The sequence below is a fragment of the Salvelinus alpinus genome, chromosome 27, assembly GCF_045679555.1.
Source record: "Salvelinus alpinus chromosome 27, SLU_Salpinus.1, whole genome shotgun sequence".
NCBI lineage: Eukaryota > Metazoa > Chordata > Actinopteri > Salmoniformes > Salmonidae > Salvelinus > Salvelinus alpinus.
Window position 1 is genome coordinate 33,038,421 of NC_092112.1, and position 15,496 is coordinate 33,053,916.

At 42.9% G+C, this 15,496-nt stretch overlaps 1 protein-coding gene across 1 annotated transcript; it reads left to right on the plus strand.

The window, feature by feature from the left end:
- The first annotated feature begins 1,728 nt into the window (after nt 1-1,728).
- On the plus strand, nt 1,729-7,674 carry LOC139556445 (terminal nucleotidyltransferase 5A-like). Its single transcript, XM_071370402.1, has 2 exons — nt 1,729-2,941; nt 4,183-7,674. The coding sequence occupies exons 1-2, from the start codon at nt 2,504-2,506 to the stop codon at nt 5,068-5,070; spliced, it is 1,326 nt and encodes a 441-aa protein (XP_071226503.1). The 5' UTR covers nt 1,729-2,503; the 3' UTR covers nt 5,071-7,674.
- The last annotated feature ends 7,822 nt before the right edge of the window (nt 7,675-15,496 follow it).

A 15,496-nucleotide genomic window follows, 5' to 3' on the forward strand; every position in this document is an offset into this window, starting at 1 on the left:
TCTGTCATATCCTCACATGGTCTCTCCTATCATTGCTATGCAGACGACACACAATTAATCTTCTCCTTTCCCCCCTCTGATAACCAGGTGGTGAATCGCATCTCTGCATGTCTGGCAGACATATCAGTGTGGATGACGGATCACCACCTCAAGCTGAACCTCGGCAAGACGGAGCTGCTCTTCCTCCCGGGGAAGGACTGCCCGTTCCATGATCTCGCCATCACGGTTGACAACTCCATTGTGTCCTCCTCCCAGAGTGCTAAGAACCTTGGCGTGATCCTGGACAACACCCTGTCGTTCTCAACTAACATCAAGGCGGTGACCCGTTCCTGTAGGTTCATGCTCTACAACATTCGCAGAGTACGACCCTGCCTCACGCAGGAAGCGGCGCAGGTCCTAATCCAGGCACTTGTCATCTCCCGTCTGGATTACTGCAACTCGCTGTTGGCTGGGCTCCCTGCCTGTGCCATTAAACCCCTACAACTCATCCAGAACGCCGCAGCCCGTCTGGTGTTCAACTTTCCCAAGTTCTCTCACGTCACCCCGCTCCTCCGCTCTCTCCACTGGCTTCCAGTTGAAGCTCGCATCCGCTACAAGACCATGGTGCTTGCCTACGGAGCTGTGAGGGGAACGGCACCTCCGTACCTTCAGGCTCTGATCAGGCCCTACACCCAAACAAGGGCACTGCGTTCATCCACCTCTGGCCTGCTCGCCTCCCTACCTCTGAGGAAGTACAGTTCCCGCTCAGCCCAGTCAAAACTGTTCGCTGCTCTGGCACCCCAATGGTGGAACAAACTCCCTCACGACGCCAGGTCAGCGGAGTCAATCACCACCTTCCGGAGACACCTGAAACCCCACCTCTTTAAGGAATACCTAGGATAGGATAAAGTAATCCTTCTAACCCCCCCCCCTTAAAAGAGTTAGATGCACTATTGTAAAGTGGTTGTTCCACTGGATATCATAAGGTGAATGCACCAATTTGTAAGTCGCTCTGGATAAGAGCGTCTGCTAAATGACTTAAATGTAAAAAAAATGTAAATGTATATCAAGAGATGAATATGACTGATATTTAGCATGAATATTTGTGTAAACAACATGATCTACATATCTGACACAATACTACACATAATTAAAGGTACTCTCCATGACACATGTGAAGGGTATGATGTACACATTGGAGTTTGTCAAACAACACATGCATGTGGCTTTTAGTAGTGAATCTTCAGGGTGTAAAATAACTGAAAAGCATATCAAAATCCCTGTGCAAAGGGTGTTGCATCTATAAAAACAGCCTTTGTCAGTTTGCAAGACTTCTTGTAAAATGTGCCTAGTGACAGATCTAAAATCAGCGTTCATTCTGACAATATAACGTTAATCTATGGGGTGGGTGAAACTGACCTCAGATCAGCATATGGGACAACTTTATTCCCTTACTACATTTGCACACACTGTACATATATTTTTCTATTGTGTTATTGACTGTATGTTTGTTTATCCCATGTGTAACTCTGTGTTGTTGTTTTGTCGCACTGCTTTGCTTTATCTTGGCCAGGTCGCAGTTGTAAATGAGAACTTTTTCTCAATAAAGGGGAACAAAATGTTTTAAAAATTATTGCGCGTTGCGAGCGATGTACCCTGAAGCACCGATTACAGCGATTGGTGGAACGAGCTGCCACTCAAACTAACCATCCCCGACGTTCCTTCGCAGGGGAAAACATTTTCGACGTCAGAACCTCTCAGTGGTGCGACGCACTGCCATCAAGCGAAACACGGACAACATGTAACGCGCAAGTAGAAGCAATACATCATTTTATGTCATGGTATGTGAAGGTGTATAGGAATACGTCTTTCGTAGGTTAAATCTGATGCGTAAAAGAGCGGCAGAGATATTCGAAAAGACGCGAAACCTGCTGCGTATAAAAGTGGGAGGAAAATAAACTTTTGGAGGTGCTGAAATGTTTTTGATTCTAACAGAAGAGGCGATTTATGTTAGGAGTGGGGATACAACTTAAGAAAGTGAAAGACGCTATTCTGTATCAATGCTAATTGACAGGCGCAACTTTAGGCGATGGCGACCCAGACGGAAGAGAAAGCGCACAGTGACCTAACGAATACGGGACAGTGAGCTAGGCCCACGGCTGTACAAGCCATTGAGACCCGCCCAACAATCGAATAATATCCCGGTGAACTTGGGGAAAGGGAAGAGATTGGACAGCTAGCTTTACGCAGCGCAAAGAGCTGAACATATATCCCGACTTCACTACAAGCAACTGAGAAGTGGAACTACGTCTGCTGTGCGTAAATTGGAGACGACACGGCTTGTTATGATGAGCAACGCTATCTAAAGGACGGCGATAAAGGTAAATACAGCCAGTTGATGTGGCCAAAGCACTCTGGCAAGCTACTCCTGCGGCAACACGGCTGCCTTATTTCACAGCAAAGCAAGAGACGGAGGGAGTGAACACTTCTGTCGTTTACATTTTCATATCTACCTTTTATCAATATGGGCGAGAAAGTCGACTCGAGACGATCGACTCCAGTGGAGGGCTGTTTGGTCGACGGGGAGAGCAGCAACCTCAGCGTGCTGAACTGGGAACAAGTGCAGCGCCTGGACGCCATCCTGACTGGGTCCATCCCCATCCACGGCCGCTGGAACTTCCCAACTCTGGAGATTAAACCGCGGGACATAGTCAAAGTGGTCCGGTGTCGCATGGAGGAGAAACGCATACATGTCCGGGAGGTCCGCCTGAACGGTTCCGCGGCCAGCCATGTTCTCCACGAGGACAGCGGTTTAGGATGGAAGGATCTGGACCTGATATTCTGTGCCGACATGAAAAGCGAACTAGAGTTCCAGACGGTGAAGGATATAGTTCTTGACGCTCTACTAGACTTCTTACCCGAGGGAGTGAACAAGGAGAAGATCACACCAGTGACCTTAAAGGTAATTTAACTTTTATTATCATTTGACATGATCATTTCAGATTCATACTGCTGGTTAATACAGTGTATTACGTAACAGTTTAGATGCGCAAATGTTTGTATGGACATTGAATGCTGCGTATTTTTTGTATTACATTTTTTATTTGACCTTTTATTTAACTTGGCAAGTCAGTTAAGAACAAAATCTTATTTTCAATGACGGCCTAGGAACAGTGGGTTAACTGCCTTGTTCCGGGGCAGAACGTATCGTGGCTGGCGTTACAATGCAACCAGTGAAAGTTATACTCCAGTATGAGAATACAGTACATTCGTTTTACATCTTCATTTCCCCTCACTGAGCTTACTGCAATAAGTTATGTACGCTACAGTAGCCTATAAATTACAGTTATGCCAATCCACATCGTATCAACATAAATTTTTTGCAGTATGCCTATGATGCATTCAGAATTCTGCCCTGGATTCTAAGCTGCATGGTGATAAGGCTGCAGATAGTAGAAACGGTGGTTTCCACTACAAAGAGGATTCAAACTAATCCAATTGGAACGGGATCCGCTCATTTACCCAGATACCTACTTACGCATGACCCGACACTAGAGCTGTCCAGCAGACCAAATAAGGGAGAAGATTACCTCTGTTCAATGCAAAACATATAGGGTGTTTCTCAATATGCATACTACCGTGCTTCACACTCTCATGTTCTGAGTGCATTCTCCGAGGACATTCCCTTGAGTACGTTCTTGTGGGGACGAGAGTGTGGAGAATGCATAAAACAATACATTTGAGAAGCACTCACTACGATATATTGTCAAAAATAATATCCCGATATGTAACTGTATCAATGATTCCCCCCCCCCCCCCCCCTCATCACTAATAGATATGCTTATAATACTATACTTGAGCAATAAGGCCAGAGGAGTTGTGGTATATGGCCAATATACCACTGCTAAATGCCTGGATACAGCCCTTAGCGGTGGTATATTGGACATATACCAACAATCCCCAAGGTGCCTTATTGCTATTATAAACTGTAACAATATAATTACAAGAGTAAAAATAAATGTTTTGTCATACCCAAGGTATACGGTCTGATTTACAATGGTTTTCAGTCAATCAGCTTTCAGGTCTCGAACCAACCAATTAATAAAATAAAATATATAATGTATTTAATGTATCTAATCTTTAATTTATTATTACCATTTACTATAGACATGTATTCTTATGACTTTGTTGTTGTGTTTTCAGGAGGCCTATGTGCAGAAGATGGTGAAGGTGTGTAATGACTCAGACCGTTGGAGCCTCATCTCCCTCTCCAACAACAGAGGCAAGAACGTGGAGTTAAAGTTTGTGGACTCTCTGCGTCGCCAGTTTGAGTTCAGTGTGGATTCCTTCCAGATTCGCCTGGATTCCCTTCTCCTCTTCTACGAGTGCTCTGAGCACCCCATGGCAGCCACCTTCCACCCCACCATCCTGGGAGAGAGTGTCTATGGTGATTTCTCTGCCGCCCTCGACCATCTACGCAAACGCCTCATCTGCACGCGGCGCCCCGAGGAGATTCGCGGTGGTGGTCTACTTAAATACTGCCATCTGCTGGTCCGGGGTTTCTGTGCGGCTTCCGGACCTGAAATGAAACTTCTGCAACGCTACATGTGCTCCAGGTTCTTCATAGACTTCCCAGAGGTGGGCGAGCAGAGGAGGAAGCTGGAATCCTACCTCCAGAACCACTTTGTGGGTCTCGAGGACAGGAAATACGACTATCTGGCTACTCTGCATGGAGTAGTGCAGGAGAGCACTGTGTGCCTGATGGGCCACGAGAGGAGACAGACACTGGGCCTCATCTCCTCCCTGGCCCTTCGGGTCCTTGCCGAGCAGAACGTTATCCCCAACACGGCCAACGTCACCTGCTACTACCAGCCGGCCCCTTATGTCGCAGACGGCAACTTCAGCAACTACTACGTGGCCCAGGTGCAGCATGTTTACCCGCATTACCCCCCCCAGCAGTACCCCCCTCAGCATCAGCAGTACCCACCTCAGCAGTACCCACCTCAGCAGTACCCTCCGTCACAGTATCCCCTTCCACACCATCCACCTCCGCACCACCCCATGTACACTGCATGGATGCCCTGCAACTGAGTGTGTGTGGACACACACACATACACACAGTCACTCATGGAACGACAGGATTCTCATCCTAACGAATGGATAGATCACAGCATGATCGTGGTTCCTCTCTGTATTGTGATAGAGAGATAAAGAGAGGTGTAGTTTTGCTTTGGTTTCGAGCAGGATGGATAGGAGAGAAGAGGCCACTTGGATGTGGTCAGACCCTGGAGAGAAGGCTTTCATCCAGGGCAGAAAGCCAGCGGTGGAGGAGAGGAGGGTTAAAAGAGGCGAGCCAGAAGAATGCTGATCTAAGATGATGCTGGGGTTGAAGCCAGGAGGCCAGTTTGTCCATGGCTATTAGCCAGGCCTAGAAGCCAGGTACCTTGCTGAACATTCGGCTTAGGGCTGAATACTACCAGTGTTGATGCAGTGAAATAATGTACATAATCACCGTGATAGTGGCTATGTTTTTGCAAACAATGACTTGTATTTGAGACTCACGCTTCGAATATACATACACAGTATCCTGCCTAACACTCATACATGTATTCAAACACAGACACACTATTAAACATCTCACACCCCAGACATTGCATACATTTACATAGGCACACACTGAGTGTATGGTGAAAGAATGTGATCACAGAGAATACAGGAAGTTGTGTACATGTCCTGATTGGTTGGCTAAGAAGACAGAGCGTTGACATTTCGCTGACCAGTGAAAACAAGAAGTGTGAGAGTCTGACCGCAGACAATGCAAAAGAAGAACTGGACATAGTTTACAAACCAAAGATCTATCTTGTAGATACCCACCATTTGGCTGATCAAGGGGGAAAATATGCAATATGTATGTGAATATTTTGCTTTAAGTGCCTACATGTCTAAAAGGAAGAAATAGGTTGTTATATTTTGTCAATAAACCCAGGCCTGTTCATTTTAGACAAAGGTCCATGGGCCTTTTTAAGGGTGATAGTGTGTTACCTGTGTAAATGAATGTATTTTGGACCAGAAAGGGACACAATGTGGAAATGTTATTGAAGTAGAGGGACACAGTTTGGACCCTTGACTTAGTGTGTTTCATATCTCCCAACTCAAGAAAGTATAATTGGATGACGAGAGGGAGATGGGTTAGAGTGCAAAAGAAAGTAAGAGAGGGGAGGAGTTTACAAGGAGAGTATGTCAACAGAGCGTACTGTAGGTGTTTTTACCAGTAGAGAGAGGGTCCTGAAAGTGTATTTTGGAAATATATTTTAGAGTGTGTATGGGAAATGTGTTTTTTCACAAGGTGGAAATTGTCGTTTGCCATTTTCTTCTTTGTGACATTTCTGATGTTTTATTTGTGAGAGGTTTCCATGTGTGAGGTGAGAAAGGGGGAGCGTAAGCATTTTCACCTGTGCAAAGTTTGCACCTGTAATTTTTAAGTAATTAAACATAAAATAATGAACAAAGTAAAGATTAAGAGAAGGATAACTAAGTTAACATCTCAATAAAGGTATTTTTTTTAATGATCTTGTATTCCCCTTATAAAGATGTTAGGTGCAAACTTTGAGCAGGTGAAAATATTGGGTTAAACTAACCCTATCAATGCAGACACCTCACATCATTCTATTAAACCTGTTCTCGGATATCTTATTTTTGTATCAATCTCTATTTTTGTACATGTTGTTCGGCTCATGCCATAGGTTTCTTGATTGCCTCGTTCCAAGAGGTTGTACAGAGAGTGTTAATGCAAGTGTGTGTGTGTGTTTGCATGCGTGGGAGAGTGTTATTTCAATAAATCCTCTGGTTTTCCCCAAATCCTGATTGGAGAATTCCCGGAATCAGGAAGGAATAAGCAGGAAATCTCGACTCCTCCAACCAGGATTTCTGGAAAAACAGGGAATTTATTGAAACTTCCTAGAATTTTGCAAACCTAATGATGACTCATACACACAAGGTTAATGGTGTTGCTCATGTAACCTTTTTTCCTTTCTTTTTTGTTTTAAAAACATTATTTTCTAACACGCAAACCACACCGAACACGTTGCGTGCGTGAGCGTTGCAAAATAAATGTACACATATGTTATTCAATAATTTCACCCACACAGCCGGTGAACGAGTGTCTGCATAGCCAAGCGCTAAAATAGGACTTGGTTCTATCTGAGACGCTCCATGAGCTTCAAGTCCCCTCCTTATTGGATATCAGGAAGATACAGATCCACATGGATGCTTGAAAGGCAAATGAGGAGAGATGAATTGCAGATGACTAACTAGGTATCCCTTTTTATCTGTGGATTAATCATCGGAGTAGATTTTGTATGACTCTGGGTAATAACCCAATGTTCATCTCCCAGGACAAACTAACTAGCAACCGCTAGCTAGCTAAATGTCCATGAATGTTTAATGTATAATATAATTGATTCACAGTTGATTTTGGTATTTTAACCCTATGGGGATAGACTAAATCAACATGCGGACACACACACGTGGCTGGTGTAGTAGGCATGTAAGAAAGAGAATGTCTTAGAGTCTTATTGTTGTGTAAATGTCTATTTTGATTGCCATCCAATATGGGGTTTGTCAAGGAGTTGGAAATAATGTTTAAAGCAAGTGTCTAAGATGAAATACTTTTATAATTAAAAAGAAGGAAAATCAGTTATGCACTCCTGTAGTCAGTTATGAATACACTGAGTATACTAAACATTAGGAACACCTTCCTAATATTGAGTTCTTCCCCCTTTATCCCTCAAAACAGCCTCAATTCGCCAGGGCATGGACTCTACAAGGTGTTAAAAGCGTTCCACAGAGGTTTTGGCCCATGTTGACTCCAATGCTTCCCACAGTTGTGTCAAGTTGGCTGGATGTCCTTTGGGTGGTGGACCGTTCTTGATACACTAGGGAAACTGTTGAGCGTGGAAAAACCCAGCAGCGTTGCAGCTCTTGACACAAACCGGTGCGCCTGGCACCTACTACTATACCCCGTTCAAAGGCACTAAAATCTATTTGTCTTGCCCAATCACCCTATGAATGCCACACATACACAATTGAAGTCTCAATTGCCTAAAAGCTTTCTTTAACCTGTCTCCTCCCCTTGATCTACACTGATTGAAGTGGATTTACCAAATTACATCAATAAGGGATCATAGCTTTCACCTGGTCAGTCTGCCATGGAAAGAACCAGTGTTCTTAATGTTTTGTACACTCAGTGTATATATATATACAGTATTTAAATACTCATAACTGTACGTCCCTCATGGCCCATGCTCTTTCTGTTCATTTTCTGCTCATGAATTCTCATTTCGGTGCCAAACCCACCATTGGTGTGCATGGCCAGGGCTCTATTTTCATTTCATCCAACAAATGTATACGCCTTGAGTTTGCTAAACGGGATTGGCACTTGGATTGGAACCAGTGCTTTGGTCAGAAGACATGAAAATATTTGGTCAGAAGACATGAAAATAGAGCTCTTTGGCCACACACCAAAGGTGTGTTTGGTGTCGAACTGGTGAGTGCAGAAAATAACTTCATACCTACCTGTAAAAAATGGTGGTGAATCTTTGATGTTATGGAACTATTTTGATTCCACTGGTCCTGGGGCACTTATGGCCAATGGCATCATTAACTTTACCCAGTACCAGGACATTTTAGACAAAAAAAGCGGGTTGCCTAAAACTTGGCCGCAAGTGGATCTTCCAGCAAGACAATAAACACAAGCACAGATCAAAATCCACAAAGAAATGGTTAATGGGCCACTAAATCACAATTTAGCAATGGCCATCTGTCTTTAGACTTGAAACCACTTGAAAACCTGTGATTTGAATTTAAGAGCCATAAGCGCAGACAAAGGATATCAAGGACCTGGAAGGATTCTGTATGGAGGAATGGTCTAAGATCCCTCCCAATGTGTTCTCCAACTCTCAAAACAGTTTAGAAAAAGGCTCAGTGCCGTTATCCTCCCAAGGTGAGGTATTGAAAACAGGTGTGTCAATAATTTTGACCCCTACCTTTTAGAGAAAAAATAGTTAACAGTTAACCCAAGTTAAACAAAATATCTTTCTCTGAGTAATTTTTTAGCATACAATTGAAGCGTCTGGAGAAGTTTGTTTGGTGCCCCCACTACGATTTGAATGTAATAAAAGCTTAGACAAAGAGGCAGGGTCATAGTGATTTGCATTAGCAATACACATATAGAAATAGACCACAATGATTTTTATTTAACTAGGCAAGTCAGTTAAGAACAAATTCTTATTTACAATGATAGTCTAGGAACAAGTTCTGCCTTGTTCAGAGGCAGAACAACAGATTTTTATCTTGTCAGCTCAGGGATTCAATCTAGCAACTTTTTGGTTACTGGCCCAATGCTCTAACCACTAGGCTACCAGCCACCCCAATTTGTCAAACTCAACATATATGCCTCTGTGTGTTTTTGTTTGCAAGCTCAAATGGACAGTGAGCACCTCTAGATCACATTATAGCTCGGTATTTTATTATTATTAAATACAGTCATTTTTACTACTCTTTATCAACGGTGCACTCCCGTCACTCGGTCGCGTCATGCCATTGTTTTTGAACGTTCTAAACGTGCCCAAAAGTCCATTAATGCCCAGTCATTCTGAAAGGGGGCTAATGACTTAATCTACGGCGAGCAATGTCACTATTCATGGGTTGCACGTTTCATCAGAATATTTTTTGAATGTTCTCTTGAGGACTGATGCCTGACTGAAGGTTCTACTCAATACATTCTCAATGGACGCTGATGAAGATGTAGTCTTAAGTGCAACATAGTGGCCTGGAAATACGTTGACATTGTTATGCAAATAATTCGTAGGAAACAACTTTGCCATCATTATGATGTCGTCAAATGTACTTTAGAGAGATGGCAATGTTGCCGTTAGTGAGCAAAGTTAGTCAAAAATGGCTAGCAATGTTAACATTAGCTAGCTAAAATTCGGTGCTGTCCTCTCAAATTAGCTAGCTAGCTAAAGTTAACCTGCATCTAAAGTAAATCTGGTGACATCCCAATGATGACAAAAGGTTTTCCTATTAATTATTTGCCTCCTTTTGAAATTGTATCGTGTTTCCAAGCCACTATGTTAAACTTAAGACGAAATCTTCATCAGCACTCATTGAGAATGTATTGAGTAAAACCTTCAGTCGGGCAGCAGTCCTCAAGAGAAAGTTCAAGACAATATTATCACGAAACGTGCAAAAAAATGAATAGTGACACGAATCCCTGTGGCTGAGCTCTGGCCAATGTTCCAATAGGGAGACTGCCCAAAATGCTCGTATCACATCAAGCAGACCGTGTAGGATTGCCCTTTCACAGATGTCATCGTCAGACGTCACCCACCATCACTGGGAGTATTTGTCAAGCAAAAGCCAGGTGTGTGTCTACCAGTAACCGAAAGGTCGCTGGTTCAAATCCCAAGCCGGCTAGGTGAAAAATCTGTCTGTGCAATCTGTCTGTCACTCTGGATAAGTCTGTTAAATTATGTAAATGTAATGAACTTGAGTGTGGCACTCCCAGCAGAGCAAAGTAGAGAAGAGGAATGAATGGATTTGCTCCAGGCCTGCGTCATACTAATGTAACCAGGACAGGCCTCCAGAAGTCACTCTCCCTGGTGACAAACTGGCTCTCCTGGCTCTCTTCTGTCTCACTGTCCTCTTGTCTTTCTGTCATTTCTCAGAAGAGGAAAGGACAAAGGTAGTTTTTCCTCATACCTGTTGCATGAGGTGACTCTCGCTTCCGTCTCTCTCTATGTCTGGTCCCTTTGGGGGTATTAGTGTGTATGATCACCAACGGTAGGGAACCAGGGCAATGTTATCCCCTGCTAAGAGGGAGAGTGGCTGCTAAATATAGTGCTGGCCATGATAAGGGCATTACCCTGTTGTCTGGGAAAGCTGATTAGCTCCTTTATAAGCTTTTGATCACGGTCTACTGTGGTTGCTGCAGGGGTATTTACTACCACTGTATTGATCACCACTCTGTTAGGTCACCCTGTCTACCCTGCTGACTGAACCAGTTTACTTCCTTCTCAGGTGAACACTTAAAAAAAAAATACCAGAAATGTTTCTTATGTTGCACAACACAGGACTGACCTAGATAGAGTAATACTGTAGGTGGCCTACATAGTACTGTGATAGTGTTACTAATCAGGTAGCTGTCCATTTTGTGATGGCGCAATAATGAGGTGATAAGTTTGCCACATTGTGATGTCACAGTGAAGATAATGACAGTCTAGGTCGTTATCAATTAAAACTGCACAATAAGGTGCAGAGCATTCGATTTACATGCTGGGGAGGAAGGAGACTCCCAGCTCCACTAAAATAATTGACATCTGTGTGCCGTTTTCTAGGGATTGCTAAATAAATGTTAACTATTTGGTTGTAATATTATCCGCTCTTGAAGAGCATAGTCAGAACTACAATTGTCCGCTTATTTCATGCAAAACTATTGTGCACATTTAGCTCTATCGTCAGAGTTATACAGCAAGTAACTGCCTGCTTTTCATGATCAGTAAACATCAACGATCATGTCATTTCAGATACATGAGGGTAGCCTCAATATAAAGAGTGATATAAAATAAAAGTGAACTATACCTGACAAGTATGAGTTGTTTAGGTTAATTTCACATCCTTTGTGGCCTCCCTTGATAAAAAAAACTGTGGATTGGCCTGGTGCAGCAAAACGCCCCCCATGGGAGGCCAGTTTGGATTTGGCTTCACACCAATCAAAACATCCTAACCAAAACTTCCTTTTAGTTTCTGGTCAGCGTGTGTTGATGTCCTGCAGTAGCTAGCTTACTAAATCAGCCCTTTCGTAAGCCATGGATGGAGATGGTAATTTGGACTTGTGGTTTTGTCTTAATTCTCTGTACAGGCCAATGATTATGATGGCCATTCTGACCTAACCATGAATTAATATATTGTGCCACTGGCCTGACACGAGTGAAGTTCAATATGTAGCCTAGATGTAGCCTAGTACTTTTAGGCTCACGTTAACTAGCTAGCTAACTTAGCTGGTTCATTGTTGACCATGCGAAGAAGTTATGCTAGCAAGTATTTTAGCTAGATAGCCTATGACAATAAAAATGAAAAGCTTTCTGTATGACAAAGCCATAGACTGTTTTTCAAACATGAAAGCAAGGAGGATGGCATTTGGCGTTCAACTAGTCTATAAGTAGGGTGAGTAAAGAAAAATGTTTTACTTGCGTGCGCACACATACACACACACACACACAGAAATTAGTACCATGGACAGCCACATGATATTTAGAAACATTGATTGGACTAAATTGATTTTGTATCTTTAAGTTTGTTTTCTGTTTTTCCTCATCAATCTACACACAATACCCCATAAAGACAAAGCGAAAAGCTGTTTTTTAGACATTTTTGCAAATGTCTAAAAACAGAAATATCTTATTTACATAAGTATTCAGACCCTTTGCAATAAGACTCGAAATTGAGCTCAGGTGCATCCTGTTTCCATTGATCATCCTTGATATGTTTCTACAACTTGATTGGAGTCCACCTGTGGTAAATTCAATTGATTGGACGTGATTTGGAAAAGCACACACCTGTCTATATAAGGTCCCACAGTTGACAGTGCATGTCAGAGCACAAACCAAGCCATGAGGTTGAAGGGATTGTCCATAGGGCTCCGAGACAGGTTTGTGTCTAGGCACAGATCTGAGGAAGGGTACCGAAACATTTCTGCAGCATTGAAGGTTCCCAAGAACACAGTGGCCTCCATAATTCTGAAATGGAAGAAGTCTGGAACCATCAAGACTCTTCCTAGAGCTGGCCGCCTGGCCAAACTGAGCAATTGGGGGAGAAGGGTCTTGGTCATGGAGGTGACCAAGAACCCGATGGTCACTCTGACAGAGCTCCAGGGTTCGTCTGTGGAGATAGGAGAAACTTCCAGAAGGACAAATTTTCTGCAGCACTCCACCAATCAGGCCTTTATGGTAGAGTGGCCAGACGAAAGCCACTCCTCAGTAAAAGGCACATGACAGTCCGCTTGGAGTTTGCCAGAAGGCACCTAAAGGACTCTCAGACCATGAGAATCAGGATTCTCTGGTCTGATGACACCAAGATTGAACTCTTTGGCCTGAATGTCAAGCGTCACGTCTGGAGGAAACCTGGCACCATCCCTACGGTGAAGCATGGTGGTGGCAGCATCATATTGTGGGGATTTTTTTCAGCGGCAGGAACTGGGAGACTAGTCAGGATCGAGGGAAAGATAAACGGAGCAGTACAGAGAGATCCTTGATGAAAACCTGATCCAGAGCGCTCAGGACCTCAGACTCTGGGCGAAGGTTCACCTTCCAACAGGACAATGACCCTAAGCACACAGCCAAGACAACGCAGGAGTGGCTTCGGGACAAGTCTCTGAAGTCCTTGAGTTACCCAGCCAGAGCCTGGACTTGAATGCGATGGAACATCTCTAGAGAAACCTGAAAAATAGCTGTCCAGCGACGCCCCCCCATCCAACCTGACAGAGATTGAGAGGATCTGCATAGAGGAATGGGAAAAACTCCCCAAATACAGGTGTGTCAATCTTGTAGCGACATACCCAAGAAGACTCGAGGCTGTAATTGCTACCAAAGGTGCTTCAACAAGGTACTGAGTAAAGGGTCTAAAAAACGGTTTTTCTTTGTCATAATGGGGTATTGTGTGTAGATTGATGATAAATAAACAAAAAAGTATACATTTCAGAATAAGGCTGTAACGTAACAAAATGTGGAGAAAGTCAAGGGGTCTGAATACTTTCTGAATGCACTGTAACTGTTTGTTCGACACAATATTTGCTTTGTTGACTTAACTGGACAGATGTTCCTCTCTGGTTTTGTGATGAAGCAAACGTATGTGTAGTTGAATTTATTCCGCCACTGTGTGACTGTTTGTTGTCACATACTTATTGTATACCACGCTGGCAAATTAACAAATGGGTTATAGAGCAAACAACGCAATTATCACAACATAGATTGTAATATGGATTTGTTACTGGCTTGGTTTAGCTTCCTCATTGATTTTACCCATGCACTGCTACTACTATAGTAGATGGATATATCCAAATATTGTTTCATTTGCTTGCCATCTATAGTGGTGATGATGACCGTAGTCCAATTGACAACTTTACCAGGACGAGGTCTTGCTGATGTCAAGCTCTTTCCAAAAGCCTAATCTCTGATTAAGCAATCTTATGACACGCTGTTTGCTTAACTAGCTAACTAGATAAATGACAAATGGATAGGCTACCCTCACATTATTTTCTGTATAATGATAGGGCTCTGATGATAGGGCTAAATGTAGAATAATCTGAAATGTGTAGATCTGACTGTTGCTCTTCAACAGGTGATGCTATTAAAACCAAATAGTTATAACATTTATTTAACAATCCCTTGAAAACGGCATGTAGTTGTCAGTGGTTTGCGGAGATGGGGGCCCCCCAGCAGCCAAATCGAAAGCTCAGCACCGTATTGTGACATTTTATTTATAACAACCTATTCTAAGTGGATTATGATTGTACAGAGACAGTGATAATTGGTAACCTATTGTGATGTCACAAAGACCGGAATAAGAGGGTTTACCTAATTGGGATGTCACAAAGACAGTAATGAGAATACCTCATTGTGATGTCATCAAAACAGGAATTTAAATTCCTCAATGTGATGAGAATACCTCATTGTAATGTCCCAAAGACAGCGATTAGAGTGCCTCATTTAATGTCATATGGACAGTGAGAAGAGTCAATAATGAGGGTACTTTAATGATGTCATAATGAGGGTCACCTATTGTGAATGTATTGTGAGGTTCCCATTCAGAACTGACCAAATGTGATGATTATTAGAGGCTGCAACTTAAATACTTCTAAACAGTTAATCATTTATATTTCCAGGGGAATATTTACTCCTCAGGAACACTGGGTGAAACAGGCTTCTGTAGCAGGTGTAAAATAAACGCTTGAGCAGCGTTCTGTTTCTGACGAGAGACAAAAACTGTCTGGGGATGTTCTCTTCTGCACTATTCAACCAATCCAGTAAATGTGGAGGAGTTAAGATGGAGTGTCGCCTTGTTAACGTCCAAAAACAGGCTCTCCTATTCCCCTGAAAACCCTGCTGAGGGGGCTCAACAGAAGAAACGTTGAAATGCTCTGAAATAGAACTGAGCTGCTGGGACTTTCACTTCCTGTATCGGCACGCAGGATAGGCCGATGCAGAGATGCTTTGATTTACGTATTTGAAAAATGAATACAGAGACTGAACTGGAAACCCTCACATCTGTGGGCTGACTTCAAATGGGAAATTCAGAGAATAAGTCAAAATAACACTGAAACAACAGTGGGGGAAAACTATCCATCAGCAATGAAATCAGTCATAAATGATTCAACGGTCTCTTGATGCACTTAGTTTTTCTAGATATCAGGAAATAAGAAGTATCATCACAACATTAATCATAATAATAATTTATTCTA